This window comes from Bemisia tabaci, chromosome 6 (genome assembly GCF_918797505.1).
Source record: "Bemisia tabaci chromosome 6, PGI_BMITA_v3".
NCBI lineage: Eukaryota > Metazoa > Arthropoda > Insecta > Hemiptera > Aleyrodidae > Bemisia > Bemisia tabaci.
Window position 1 is genome coordinate 19,184,648 of NC_092798.1, and position 16,278 is coordinate 19,200,925.

General features: G+C 39.7%; 1 protein-coding gene across 1 annotated transcript in view; it reads left to right on the plus strand.

Moving 5' to 3' along the window:
- LOC109042107 (putative odorant-binding protein A10) overlaps positions 1-16,278 on the plus strand; it is a 42,518-nt gene that overhangs the window by 13,013 nt on the left and 13,227 nt on the right. Inside the window, exon 2 of the mRNA XM_019058673.2 lies at positions 15,648-16,208. Within this exon, the coding sequence (XP_018914218.2) occupies positions 15,648-16,165 (518 nt within the window). The 3' untranslated portion in view covers positions 16,166-16,208. The remainder of the gene's footprint in view (positions 1-15,647; positions 16,209-16,278) is intronic.

The following is a 16,278-nucleotide window of genomic DNA, read 5'->3' on the forward strand; positions in this document are numbered from 1 at the left end:
TTGAGCTTCCCGCTTCCAAAACGATACTACGGCACAGGTGAACATTTTGTTAGAGGAGTCGCTCCATTGTCGGCAATATTCATCATGGCCGACGCTTGCGCAGTTCCGCGCGTAATTCGAGGAGAGTTCAAGGTCAATCAAGGCGGGTAAGGAAAATATGAACGTAAACACGCCGATTGTTATCTGGTCTAACCCTGTTCAGGTGTTATCTCGTCCCTTCACAGGTGTTTTGGCGGATTGTCGTCGGCCATGATGAGTATTGCCGACGATGGAACGACTCCTCTAACAAAATGTTCACCTGTGCCGTTGTATCGTTTTTGAAGCGGGAAGCTCAAAACACCGCAAATTTCTTACGCAAATAGTGAAGTTATGAGTGCATTTCAGACTTTGCCGATGCGCTCATCGTGATTTTTGAGGCATTATCTATAAGAAACAACTCTTATTTTTGTTCTAGCAAAAGTTTGCAACAGGCCCATTACAAACCAACACAACTAAAATCACTGGAAATTTCGCTCAATTCTAAAAGTTCGGGATGGCATCAGCAGCGTAACAATGACGCAAGAGGAACTATTATGCTGAGTTGATACTTAAGACACACATAATCTTGGTGACTTAAACGCGAGGTAAGAAAAGTGGAGACCGGTAATTTTCCCATCATTCACGATGTCAGCTTAAACAGTCCCTTATGTTGTTTAGTTCTGTGTTGAGAAAATACAACATAAGAGGAAATTTGGTGACGTGAAGTATACAGTTAGGCTTATTTTGATTAAATTCGTTCAATTTGTAGTCTTTTGCGGGGGCAAGTCTTACGATTTTTGAACTGGTTAAATAAATTGGTGGCGCAAAAATGTGAATGTAGGTCAGAAAACATTCCGCTGTAATTTGTCTGTGGAAACTTAGTTCCTGTCTCTCCAAGATTCTTGCACGGCAGACGTGGGCGGCAGACGGCAAAAATATTTTCTTTGCGAAGGAATTTACATTTACGAGCACTAGAATTTAGGAGCGGAGGGGGCTCGAAGGGGATATAATAGGCGGGAGGGGGGATAATAGGCGGCATGCGCTCAAATTAAATATCTCATTCAATTATACCCTGCGCTTTTCCCCTCCGCGGCTTGAACTTCATGTTTTTCCCACTCCCTTTATAATCTTACGTAACGAATTTTGCGTGCAGTCGGTTACCTATTGGATGTAGCTTAAAGTCGATTTCCAACAGACTGTTCCATTTTCCCTTTTCATTTTGAAGACATGTCCTTTTAAAATCTCTGCTTAATGTCACTTATCAGGTGCCGGCTCGAATGCGATTTTTTTTCTAATGTCGCTGATTTAGGTCTAATAATACGGATCTGATTCCTTAATCTTAAAAAAAATTATCCGTGAAAATTCTAGGTGGTGCTGGAGATGTTAAATGAATATTTATTGTAAGAAAAGTCTTAAAGAGTTGAAGATAGCTAAGCTGATTAGTTTAATCGTTAACTAGTAGGTAGGTATTATTAGCCCTTCACCCTTATTATACATCTCGTGATTGTTTCTAAAAAAAACGTTAAAGATAGAGAAAAATAGTATTAAACAATTGTTTGTTTCCGATTTTGTGTTCTTCGAGTTACCTACGTCTTTCTATCTCATACCTTATAAGGTACACCTTTCCTGACTCCGACACACTTTTCTCCTGTTACATGACAGAACTTAAGTTAGGTCAAGATAACAGAAAAAGTGATAGACAAAAGCACCAAGGTGAGCCGATAGTAAATCGCCATAGTCCCACACAGCACAACTGTTTTCAGTTTGAGATGCTGTAAAGAAAACCATTAATGTCATTTGCGAGGTCACCTGCGGAGCTCTTCAAATTTTCATGCAATGTAATGCACACATTGCAAGCGAAAGGGCTAACCTATCCTCCAGATATTGACTAATCAATACATTGATTGCTACTGCTGCGTCATCGTCGTTTCAGAAGTCACAAAAATTGTCTCAACAATTAGTGAAAACAGAGTGATTTCTCATTCGATCGCTAATTATATCATTTTATTCCATATCGGGCCATAAATACTGCCGTGCTAAGGAAGAATTTCGTATCATCCATCATGTGTTGCCAAATTTCCTTCGGCAAATCATGATGATTTTTCAAGAAAATTTATGAGTGTATCTTTTCCGATTTTTCAGAGGATTTAATTCATAATTTGATCTAAAAATTGTGAAAATCTCAAGGAAAAATATTCATAACTTTCTTCCAATATAAATATTGTCCGAGAGGAAATTTGTTGACATTTAACTTCTTGTACGGCGTTTATGCTTAGCACGACAGATAAATTCTGGACACGATGGGTGGAGTATATGGTCACTTGTTCTTTTTTTTTCGATATTCTAAGTTTTATGCGCCGGCCGAGGAGGCTGTCGACCATACGCGTTCATTTCAAGTTATTGACCGTTTACTCCGCGCGAACACTTGTGCTCGCATGGCAATTAAGATTTGACGGCTGCAGTGACAAAATCAGCATTTTAAACCGCTGATTTCCTAATACTCGGCGTCGAATCATGCTGCAAGCTCCTCGAGAATATCAGCTTTTTTGCGACTCCTCCCGCGACGGTGAGTCGAATTATTCGACAGCGTTCCAGAAAGTAACGCTACGTTGCTTTCATTACAGCGAAATGAGATGTAAGCAGGCAAAGTGTGCTTTGGGATAAGGGCACAAATCCGCCCAATACAGCGAATATTTGGGGTCAAACAAAGGTAATAACCGGATAGCATTCGTAGACAGCAAAACGTAAAATTTAATAATTTAGATACGAAAAATGGACGTACTTATCCTGAGAGGAGCTCTGTGCATAATGATTGTGTGCAGCATATTATATTTTAGCAAACGTATGACCAAATGGTATGGCTGTTGAGCCCAGTTTTGAAAAAATAATTTCTTCCGTAAAAATTTCAAATATTAATTGTTAAAAAGCTAGGAGAATTCCGGACTAAATCGGGAGGGTTGAATTGTGTATATTTACTAGCGGGCCGATTATTGAAATTGATAGACAAAGCTATAGACAAAGAAGACAAAAGGGATGTGGAGGCGGGATCCAATTGGTGGAAACGGGTGGTTGGAATAGACAAAATACGTAGGTTAGATTAACTAACGGCAACTCACGAGAGACCCTATAGTTAGTCCATCATGTTCTCCCTTAGTCTATTACAGACGTTTCAACCAATAGGATCACTCCATGTTCCTTATGTTTTCTTTGTCTATAGCTTTGTCTATCGATTTCAATAATCAGCCCACTAGAGAGGATAGGGGGTTTAAAACATTAAGACCGTTTTTAAACTTTACCGATGTGAAGAAACTTCTACCGTTTCACTAACAATGCAACCTGGATGAGTTTTAATGGGGTGTAATTTCGAAGCTTCGTCTGTTGCTCTTGGCATTACTTATATTCCTTTTGGATTTAGCTTAGTTTTTACATGATGAGGCGTTCATGTTGCAATGCAGTCAATCATAAAATAAACATACGTTTACAAAACATGCAAAGCATATTGAACTTGACATTAATCACGAAAAGAGAGTTTAAAAAATTTACATAACAGTCAATATCTCATCAATTTGATACCAAAGAAAGAAATCTAAATATTAATGGCTTTCAAACTCTCCATGACTCGACGCAAGTGAGTTTTATGCTCAGGTTCCAAATACGGATATCATTAGTGAACCCTAAAATTTTGGCAAGAGAAAGTATAAGAAAGAGTTGTGAGTTTTATGCGCCTCTCAAGAAATTATTCTTTTCTTGTTCTTTCTCTTACATGTGGTCTTCAGCACTCGTAAGTTGGTGTTTCTCTGTAAAAAACATTTATGGCATGAAAAAAGCCAGAAAAAGGAGTGGAGAGTTAATGCCTAAAGAAATTATTAGCAAAATTTGAAATGATATGATCTATATGCGTCAGGTAACTCGCACTACTCGGTGCGCCTACTTTCTTGCCCTGCGTTAAAGTCTCTGAGGTGATTGATTCTGTAGTTTGGCGTCATGGTGAGCTCTCACGGTTTAACATGATCAAATTTATAAGGTACAGAGCCTTAGGAGCGTCTTTCCGCGGCGTCTGACGCCGTTGCAAAACGCTGCAATTGAGTTGAGGGCGAGAGGGCGCTCAGATTTTGGTGCACGGCACTTTAGGAGCGAACTTTGAAGATTTTCTCCTCTGTTAAATCTTCAAATTTTGTTGCACCATCATTACCAGTTTCAATCGAGTCCGAAAAATTTCTAATAATTTTTCATCCCATTCAACAAGTTTTACCTCGCTTTATACTAAAATGTAGAATTTGCATAGAGAAATTGTATTGCTTCATCTCAGAGTGCTTTGTGAGCTGAGTTCGCAGTACTTTTTTAAAAAAAAATTCTTGTACGGAAAATAGTGATAAAATAGGTTTTAAAGTGAGAAAATGTGCCAGCTCGTAACGTCATATGGCGGCATTTCACATTTAAACACAAGTATTAAGCAAATTCGGTTCTTTGGTCATAATCTCCTCCTATAACTGTACAATTTACAAACCAAGGATATCCTTGTCCTTGTTTCTCTTGATAGTTTCAATTTAAACATACATTTTCAAGATTTCAGACACCTGCAAATTCTACATTCTTTAATTGAAATGTTTCATTCTCTAGCTATACAGTCCCTCCTAAGACCCGGATACGTAATTAAAAATCTCCTCCGCATTTTTCTCCGGATTCCGGAAAACAAGGATTCCGCAAGCATTAACCAGATCATCGCGAGGGAGATGTAATAATGGTTCCGATAAACTTTCCTCGCTTTCAGTTTATTTGTTCCGAGTATCAGCACGTTCGGATTATGTCATAAAAAATTCTTCTGCGAGAGTCGCGACGCACCGCAAGTCTGCAGGTCTTTAGAATATTGCAGTTTTCCTGGCGCTCTTAACTTACCCATGTGCTAATGGCACGTATGCCTCCGGTTGTTTATTTCTTTTATATACGTACTTTGCGTGTCCGCCGCGCCGCTGAAACGGAGATCAAAACGCTGCCGATGTAATTTTCCTCACCTTCGCCGCGAAATTATGTCCGCGATAATGTTCCTGGTGAGAGTGGGATTTTCCGATCTCTGTTTCACTCTCGTCAAATTTATTGTGCTGAACTGCACCGAAGAGAAAAATCGACTCTAAAGTTCCGTTAATCACTGAAAACAAAATTTTGAAAAAGTTTGGAGGGAACACTGAAAAAAAGTTTACGAGCTATATAGACATACCGTCCCTTCTGGGCACAGAGGCCGAAAGTTCCGGGTGCTGAAACCGTAGCTTCGACCACTCCGGGTGCTACAACCGGAATTTTCGGCGTCTGAGCCCGGAACGCTGACGATATGTCTATTTAGCACGCAAGTTTGTACGGCTTCCACGGCCAGAGGTTTTTTTTTTCAGTGAAGTAGAGCACCATATAACCTGAGTCTTCAATTGATTCTGTGGTTTCTCTGGATTTCCATTGTTTCCTGTCCTAATAAAAATGCAAACTTTACAGGATTCAACCCAAATTTTGGGTTGCTTTGTGTTTCATTTACCCAACCAACCGAGAGTGGCACAAGAACAGAAATATTTTTGTCTATATAGTCAACATTTTTTCATTTCTATGCGATTCCCTTCATTGGGTTTATTTTTCATTGTCAGCATGTTATCGTAAAATATGTTTGATGTGGGGGAAAATCAGTTCATAGAATACCTGGGTCTCTTTGATCTTTAAAATTAGGATGAATTGAATATTGGGTGGGGAGCCAAGGTTACCAACTGTAGAAAATTCCTAAACTCGTATTTTACCCGCAAGCAGGATTTAAAACATAATTCCGATAAAATTGCAAAAGCTCGTAACTCGGTCGACGACAATGCATTTTTACTCTTGCAATGAACATTCATCTACTTTATTTTTGGATGTGAGTGTGAGTACCCTCTCGTTAAATGTTTGGCCTTGGGTGAAATTTTTTGCCAGACCAAATGCTCCCTATGTGGTTCAACAACTAAGAAGAAAATTCCAAGAATTGTGTATTGCCGGCTGAAAAATTGGTAGTTTCCATCTGTTGCCAAAAAGCAGAGGGAGAATATCTATTTGTCTCTGGAATTGTTTGCCCTTTAAGGATACTCTCTGGAAATATTGTAAAATATGTTCTACTATCTGAAATCAATTAAGTTGAGGTTGAAATTTTGAAAATGGGCAATCAAAATACGTGTCTCGGACCCGTCGGTAATTAACTACCAATACACATCGTATGAATGAAGGGCGTCTAAGTATATCAATTTGTTAGTGATTCAATCGTCGAATATTTCGATAGTGAAACTGGAAAATTTGCATAGCTCGGTTGCGGTATTTCAAAATCTTCGCCCCTCATTTTATATTTAAAATCGAAGTCCAACTAGTATCATGGCTTAAACTTTCTCAGAATATTTTTCACTCGAAGACAAAAACTCAGCGAAGTTTTGAAGAAAAGTCGTTAAGAAAAGTAGTAATCCACGTGGGAAATAAAGTATGACGGGAAGTTTGCATCGCCGCAAACCGAGAAACGTACTTCTGCAGTTTCACCATCGATTTGCGAAAGTCCGAAAATGAGACTTTGGTTAGGTTATCATTGCATTCATCAACAGAGATGCAGGAAGAGTTTTTATTCCGTCCAATATAATTTTTAAATAATATTTAATTTACCGCTCTGCGATTTAACTTTTATTTCCACGTGAGGTTGACGCTATTAAAAAAGACAGATGAGATAAGAAATCGGTCATAAAAATCGACGAGGATTAAATCCACAAGCGCCGCAGGTACATAGCATCATCAAATTTCGGATTTCACTTAGGCTATGCTCGCCGGTAGGCACGCAGTCCATAATCTTTGCCCCCGGAAACGATGCTTCAAAGAGGACCGCACGGAGAAAGTAAGTGCACAATTAAACAAAAGCGAAGACGAAGCGCAATGTTTGGTCTTTCGGCGGAGGAGGATGTTTGCTCGAAAAAGCTCTCGCTCATGATCCTCGAAAGTTATTCGCAACATCCATCCAGCTGCCCGCACGCAAGCTCGCAGGAGCCAGGAGGATTTTTTTGTGACACTAACGAGTTTCTCAAACAAAAAAAGAAACCTTCAACTTGAGCGGTGCGTGAACTTGACTCGCGACCGTATAACTGGGTCAACGATGCCTCTCGACTTGGCTGCTGCTCGGTCAAAGACTCGCTCTTTCGGGCATGGCTATGGGTGGAGGGCGGGGAGGGGGGGGGGGCATCGAAGCTTTGAGTACTACGATTAAGATGTAATCCTGGACTTTCTCTTGACTCGATCACCGGACTCACTTGCACTTTCGTTTGTCCGTAAGCCGCTCGCGTAAACACCGGGGGGCCATGTGCGAATGCCAAGATTTGCACGTGCTTGGAATCTCGTCTGGTTGGTTGTTCGCGCGCTTCCCTCAGCTTACGGAAACAAATGATTGAATTAAATTGCGATGACTAGAATCAGCCTGACTGTCATACACGTTGTATAATCTCCTATCATGAAAAAAGAAGCGTTAGGAGGTATTCCCTAAGATTGTGGTCCCAATATGTTGGATGATTATAAACATTTCCATTAATTTGGGTAGTGCCGAAACTCAAGGTGAGGTAGTATCGCAACATTTGGGTCAATAACCTAATTTATTGGGGTATTACCACCATTTTTTGGAAAGTTCCATATCATCCAAAAACCCCGTCCTCTTTTTTTCGTGATTATTTATTTTATTTTTGACAACAATTAAGCAACTGGCTTTGAAATTTTTTGAGTGTATTCTTTCTGATCTGGAGAAAATTTTTAGGTGTGATGAAAGGGGTGCATGAAAAAAATACAATCAGGGAAGAAATTGGCACCTGAAGTTTAGTTGCGCTACTTCTGATTACAGCTGGCCAACTTGAACTGTAAAGTGAAGATGCGAGTTACACTTACAGGGTATGGTTCGGAGCACCCGCATCAGCTGCTTTCCGGCGAATTAGGGTTGCACAAAAGCCAAATCGGAACATCATCAAAATCATTATCAAAAAAATCATTAGTTTACGGGTATTTTGAAACCCAAACCAATCAGATCTGACTATTTTAATACTTTGAAATGGCTAAAAAATGTCTAAAATGCAAAATATGTCATAAGATCCGGTAACTGTTGGCACGCTTGTTTGTGATTGAGTCATCCCTTATTGGCATGAGAGAGGTATACTGAGTCCACTGACTTTTATGTTGTTTTTGAGTAGAGGCGTGGCATGCTTTGCGATTTATCGAATGATCTGCCATTTGAACGTATGGAAAAAATCGATGAGCAGGGTGTTCGCAACGGACACCTTAATAATCGATTCTTTACCATAGTTTCAAATGGATAAATATCGATGATTAATCATTCACGCCTTGGCACTGTTTTAAAGATGCGCCATGGGTATGGTTGTTCCTTACTAAAAAATGCAGTTCAATTAACGGATTATCCCTCAACTATTCTCAAGTTTTTGATGAAAATCAACCATACAATCTCCAATCTTCACAACCAGGTAAGTCCTACACCTGAGAATTCTGGAATTCGATCAACGGCTAATTTTTCAATCCTGCTAATGTGCTCGTCTTATCATGGCCATAAAAATTGTTTATTTAATTACGGAATCGGTGAGGAATCTAAGAAGACAGGTCTAACCTGAACGCTGGCTTACTGTTTCGAGTCGATCTCAAGGTCTCGCGATCGCGTGCTACCGTAAAACATCGCACCTCCTCTAATTACCTCTTCGATTTTGCCGGGTCAGCTAAACTATTATAGTCGTCCCTCACCTATCATGTGCGGACAACTTAAACTGGGTTTGCGGATTTTTCCAGTCCCTTTTTTTCTAAACGACCGATCTGTTCACAGGATTTTTTTCATTTATCTTCATAACAATCAGTCATAAAAACACGCAAATTTTAAATTCTTTTGATTGCTGCAAATTGTTTGGTCGTGAGTTAGTACCAGGAGTACCATCCTGCGCGTCCGGTAAAAATAAGAAGCGGCAGGGGAAGCAACAGTTTTTTTTTAAAGAAACGTCAGGATTTGAATGAATATATCGAATTCATATCGTCTGCTAAAACTCTTAAATTCGACGCAAAGTCTCTTTTTTTGAGGTTGGAATTGAACGGGTTCGACAATCCGACTATTGCCTGCCGACATCAAAAGTTGCCTAATTTTTGAAACATGATTTGGTTTCTCTTTTAAAGGAATTACCGAGTAACACACTGACTTGAAAGTTTAAAAGCGCATTTTTTGAAATAGAAGAAAATATTCTCCGAGAGTTCCAAGGTATCATGTATTTTAGTCCTCTCTTAAAAAATGAAACACCGGAGAATATCAGTGCAACGTGACATGCAGTCGGCTTGATTCTGGTTAAAACTGCTTCCAATTCTTATTTTCAATGTTATTTTCTTCCTTTCCGTCGTATATGCACAAATACTTCTCTAATTTTATTAGTACAACCCGTGAACGTGAATGATGGCTGCACTTTCTGAAGGTTGAAGATTTTTTTTTTATCAGATTTTTGAAGAGTCATTGAAAATGGTATCATTCCCCACGTTGATGCATGTCAATGATGAAAATTAGAAAAAAACCCCATCTCCGTTGCACAGCTTAAAAATTTACGACTATGGTTTATTCTTGGTAGAAAAAGGCTAGTTAAATTTTAAAATGAAACCGTTGGATTGTGTTCTTTACAAAAATTCAACATCAGCGACGAGGACCTGCAACATCACGAGTGAAGATACTTATGCATTTTTTTACTTTGGTCGTCGACATGATGTTTTAAGCCACCTTGATTCTACCAGTGAGTGATACATACAATTTTCTTTGGTCTCTCCCTTTGCATCAACGGATAAGACCAGGTTGGGAGAGAACATGATCTTGGTGCATACACTCACTCGGTGGATGACGCTATCATCCTTGTTTTTCAAGGGGAAAGGTATGTCTGTAAATAATGGTCGTGAAAATGAACATTGGCGTATTCGAGCTTATCATAATATTTTTTCTTAAAAATCTATGTAATTCAATCATCGTAATAAAATCATACGGCATACAAATTCACCCATTCATTAGTAATTATATGTTGTTACGAGTAAAGTTAGAAATACAATCCAAAGATCCTTTTTTTAAAAAATCATTAAAGCACCTATAAATAAATGTATTTACCAACCAACCGATAACTATCTCCTTTTGTTCGGATTGGAATAATCTTATGTCAGAAATTCTTACGTTAAAAGAAAGAGCCAACTTGATTTTCTTGATCGAAAGACTGGAGAATTCAGTGGAATTTGATCATCTTATTAGCAGGCCAAGGCAAAAGAAACGAGTCTGAGCAATAATCATGCAGTGACTTGCCTAAAGCTAAGTTTTTTTCACAGCGTGGTCAACAGTTTTTCATGAATAGGTGGAGAGAGTCCGAAAAAGAATGCATTCCTGAAAGAAAAAAAAATTATTAGTTTGGGAGAATAAATTCAGGTGATTAAGGATCCAAATACCCGTGGATCACTTTTCCTCAGTTGTACCTATCGTAATTACGTGTGGGATCATTCCATCCACAAAACTTCTCAAAAAATGATACTTAAGTACATACATCAATTTTCGTGTCCTTTTGGCCTTCTTATTTTCCCACAAAAATACCTCATAGTACCTGATCTCTCTATTATTTTAAGTATGAGAGCAAAATTAGCTGTGTTCCGCCTTACGTTTGTAGCTTCTCGTGAGGTACTCAAAAATATATTCATGGGGAAAACAGCCAACTATGCACTAATAGTTAAGTTACAGCGAATGCATCGGAAAATGTGCTGTCTTCCGGGAATACACGAGTAAAACCAACTTCGAACACTAAATAATGTCTTTATTATAAGATGCAACAAGGGAACTGAGTCATAATCTGAAAGGAAAAGCTTTTAAAAAGTAGAATGTGCTCCGCTTGACACTTTCTTGCGCATTTTTAAAAGTTTGACCATTTCTGTGGGTAAGAAGGGCCTTAATGGACAATTTGACCTTACCACGATTGAAAAAACATTCATCAGTCTGAATTTATTGTTAAAATCGAGGTATTTCGGCCTACGCCAGCCAACATCTGAAAAGCGAATTGATGGCCGGTATGGGCCGAAACGCGTCGGTTTTAACGATAAATTGAACGTATTTAAGCCAAAAGGAACTATGCCTCGCGCAAACCCTATGCACATAGTTCCTTTTAGTATAAATGCGTCTAATTCTGACGCATATAGGCGGATCCAGTGGCGTGGCGTGAATAGCGATGTCTCGATTGTTATGTCATTTAAACCTATGGTAAAGAATCGATTATTAAGGTGTTCGCTGTGAACACCCTGTTTATCGATCATTTTCCATTGGTTTAAATGACATCACGATCGATATATCGCAATTCACGCCACGCCACTGCGGGTCCAGGCACCGCGAAGGGGAAGGGGCGCGTAGGGGTCCCTGCGCCTCTCCTAGAAAATTTTTGAATTTTTGAAGCATCTAACGTGCAGTTTGAGTTAATGTTGTCATGAATAATTACCAAATGTAAGCGTCTTTCCTTTTTCTTTCCTACGTTCCTAATTCCTTCTCTTTTTCTTCCTCCTTTTTTTCGGGCAATCAGGGGGTAGGGGCACCCCGCATCCTCCCCCCTCCTGGATCCACCTACCTTCTGACTGGTGAGAGCGTTTAATATTTTTTTATATTTTATTACTTGACCTGTTTTCCGGTCTGGCACTTTTCAACATTTTTACAATGACTGTTTCTCCTGCTCGAACGGATCTCATTATTTTCGCTAATCTATAATCAACCATGAAACCAAGATTCTGCGACAGACGCGCCTGACCCATTTTTCGTGTATTCGTGCATCTTCGGTAAAGGACTCGCGTTAAATAACACGAACTATTCCAAAACGTGAACGAAAGCTATTCATGAGAACGTCATTAGGTGGCTTACTCTGCCGGGCTAAGGAAAAACGTCGTATGAACATTCGAGAGTTGCCAAATTTCCTTTGTTAAGCTTTGTATTTTTGACGATATTTATGCAAATTTTTCTTGTAAATTTTCATATATTTTAGATAATATTGCGTACAAAATGGTCTGAAAATTTCGGGGAAAAATATTCACAATTTTCCCAGTAAATTCGGTTTTTATCGAAGGAAACTTGGCAACGTCTGAAGGCTCTTACGGCGTTTTTCCTTAGCACGGCAGTAACTGTCTCGGTGCAAAAACACTGCGAGCCGCGAGCGTTGTGAGTAATTAAGCGTATATGGGGGCATTGGCGCCTGCGCCTGCGCATCATCCCATCGGAGGAGCGAGAGGATCTTCGGTCATCTTCTCAAGGGTACCGCCCGCCTCTTCTTGCGCGGTCGGCTCCGCGCTCGTGCAAATAGGAAATATGTGAAAGCAAGCGGAAAATATTAATTAACGGCGGAAAAATGTCAAGGAGTCACGGTTTGAGCTCCACCGTCGCACAGTGGATCGAGCCTATGGGAATGGTCGGACAATATTTGGAAACTTAAAACGCTTATAACTCCGTTTATACAAGCTTTTGAGGTTTTAAAAGTGGTTCCATTGGTTTTCTCGTGAGATTTTCTGTCAGGAGCACCCTTTAAAATTTAAAATGTGACAAAATAAACATAAAAATTTGCGATTTTAGTCAAAAAGTTGGACCGCGTTAAACAGAAAGGAACCAAGCCACATCATCTTTTGCCAAATTTAATCGGGCAATTTAATTTTTTACATGAAAATGGTAGTGCGGGTTTTTGTGCAAATTTCAGTGAATTTTCTCCGTAATACAAAGCAAATTCCTGAAAATTTTCAAAGGAATGTGCGCAGACGGTCTCTCGTAAAAATGAAATCTCCCTATTTTTGGCAATAGCTGATGTGGCTTGGTTCCTTTCTGTTTAACGCGGTCCATTTTATGTCCGACCTCTCTCATTGACTCGATCCACTGTGCGGCGTCGGGATATGAACTCCGCTTACCCGGGTTTTATTGTAACGACTGCATTCGACAGCCGATGAGATGGGCTTCTCGCTCTTTGTGCTTGTAACTCTCCTTGCAAAACTACGGAAGTTGGTCGGATTGCAGTCGATAGAGAAATAAATAGCTCTGATCCCACTTCGTAGTATCCTCGAGGAGCGCATGCTCCTGCACTTCCCTTCACCTCTGAAATCCTTCTGTCTGAAGCAACGCTCTAATTTTTTGAAAACTCTTATTTGGTCGGTCCCCGGATGAAGCAACGTACACGGGAAAATGAATCGTTGTATATACTACCGTGCTAAGGGAAAACGCCGTAAGAGCCCTTAGACGTTGCCAGATTTTCTTCAATAAAAACCCACTTACTGGGGAAATTTTGAATATTTTCTGCGAAATTTTCAGACAATTATGTCTGCGACTTTATCTAAAATATCTGAAAATTTCAAGGAAAAATAAGAATAACTTTCCTCAAAAATACACGTTTATTGCGGAGAAATTTGGCAATTCTCGAGTGTTCATTTGGCGTTTTTCAATGCCTTGGATTTCAAGTCCAACCCATTTGCCTTGTCGTTTAAAATAGTAACGTCAAAACTATATACCTTGGCTGTAGATTCTGGGAGGAATAAAAGTCCGAAAATGTCTTCCTTATAAAAAAAAAAAAAAAAAAAAAAAAAAAAAAAAAAAATTGGCAACATTGCAATACACAGAAACTGATCAATCTCTGAGCCTCTTAGGCCATTATCAACGTCTTGACCTTCAAAACGATAAGAAATTATCAGAAATATATTATTCAGTAAAAGATTCAGATAGCTTCTCTCATACATCTTCTTAAAGTCAATAGATATTTTTTTGCGATGGCGACTCTGTGAAATTGTGTCACTCGATAAAATGTAAATCATTAAATTAAAATTGATTTTTTAGAATTTTTCCCGCTGATTTTTGTTAAAAAACAACATAAAGTAAGTTCCTTCGTGATTTTTGCAGGCAGTTTCCCGCTTGCGATGATTAGTTGTTTTTTCTACTCGGCGCGCGGCGTTCAAGTCTCCACAAGAATAAATTATTTTTGCTGTTTCAGATATCGCTATGAGGGCGAATGAAACATTTAAATGAAGATTCTCAGATTTTGCCAATGATTAAGTTCAAGAATGGTATTAATGATATTAAATTGCAACTTTTTATCCGCTATCGTGAAACTAATAAAATAAGCGTTTACGAATAAAGATTTGGTGTATAGCACGAGGCAAGTAATACGAAAAATGAGATATTTTTGTATACAACAGGAAGCATTATTATTCTTCGATGAAATAATAAAAATTAATTTAGAAATAGGAATTAGTAATTACCATGATGCCCTTCTCCCCTTCTGCATTAATTTTTATAACGTAGCACTAGTATGGTAATACCTATTCTTGTCCTCATTCATAGTGACGATGCTCAGCATTTAATTCAATATAAAAGTTGGTGATTTCTTTGATGAAAATTAATTTTTCCTGCTTTTCGGCATTCTACATGTTCTCATGCGGTCGGATGCTCACACACAACTCGAGTCGCAAGGTCACCAGTCACCGTAAACAGACAGTGCGTACCAAAAATGCACACAGGTCACGCTCATGAGAGAATCTAAACATTTCAAGCATGGAATAATATCACTTGAAAACAACCAATTAGCCAAAATTACATCATTATCATACGGATTAATATTTTTCTATATAGATACAGGCTAGAGTTTTGATTTAATTCAATTGTTATGATTAGTTCCGTTACGAAGTCAATGTGTTTACGTCTCATCTTCAAATTTGTTGAATTAGGCGCCGTCTCACTGACGACTATTTTACGTACTACCTTTAATTTTAAATAAGAGTTGAAATGTATATTCATTGATAACAACAATCGTTAGATCAAATCTGCATTCACCGCATAATCGACAATTAGACTGATTGTGCATGAGGTAGAAAAAATTATTGCAATACATGCCAAAACATGAAAATTTCATACACATTGCGGTGAACCTATCGTCGTTCCCCGAACGAGAGAACGGAACTGCTTATGCCACATTGCCACCTATCTATCACCAACTGCACATGCTGCCAACCTTACTATATCTAATAGATTTTTCTCGAAAGGGCACATGATTAGCCGTAAAACTATGTAAATCCGCCGTAATAATGAATTTTAGTATAACGTTCTCGTTGCGATATGCGAATGAAACTACATTTTGCGTCATTTTGTATTTACATCTACTTACAGCGTCCGCCATTTTTAGGCCCTAAAAGTCTCCATTCAACCTAAGATGGCTGAGCCAATCGGAGGTGGTAACCGCAATATAACCATACTCTCCCCTATAAAGGTACTCTATTTTGTAGTATTGAATAAATATGCATACATTCGAGTCGCTTTACAGCGCGCCCGGGCGCTCTGCGACACCTAATCGCCATCCTCGCCTATCGATCCAGAGGTCATCTGGTAAATGGCATCTTGTGATGTCATCTTGAATGCCACATATCCACGATTTTGCTGGACGTCCCCTAAGTCTTCTCCCAGGAGGAACCCAATCTAGTACCTTCTTAGGCAACCTATCATCTGCCATTCGTTGAACATGACCATACCAGACAAGCTGTTTGGTCATAATATCATGCACAATGTATTGAATAAATATATAATAACCTGAAATTTTGTTTTGTTTCAGCGGCTGTGCCGGATGCATTGGCAACAGACTGCGCAAAGTGCAGCCAGATGCAGCGAAAGCATGCGAGCCGCGTGATAGCGTACCTGATCACGTACAAGAAGGAGTACTGGAACGCACTGGCCACGAAATACGACCCCGACGGGAACTACAGGCGAAAGTACGGCATCCCCCCGCAGCCCCAGGAGCTTTCCGCGGGGGCCGCCATCCAACCCAGCCCGAACCTGATCAAACCGACGAAGACGGTCAAGAAAACCGTGACGACGGTCAACAACACGAACAACCTCTTCAAAGCGAAGAAGAGGATGACCCGCGAGGAGAAGAAGGAGATGGTCCGGAGGAGGTTCCCCCAGCTCCATTTCATGCCGAACATGTGGGCGTCCAACATCCAGAAGATCGAGAAGAAGAGCGAGCGAGCGCCGTCGATTGCGAGGAGGAATGTTCGGAGGAAAGCTCACACGCCGACCAGGAGGCATAATACTCAGAGAGCGGCGCCGAAACGAGGGCAGAAGACTGGTTGATCACCTAGGTTCGGCGGGTTGGCGCCTGCCCTCTAGTTGAAATGTAAGTTGCTTGCTTCGTACTTACTTGCCTTAGTCGTATTCAGAGACAAGAGACCCTCCATTACTGTCCT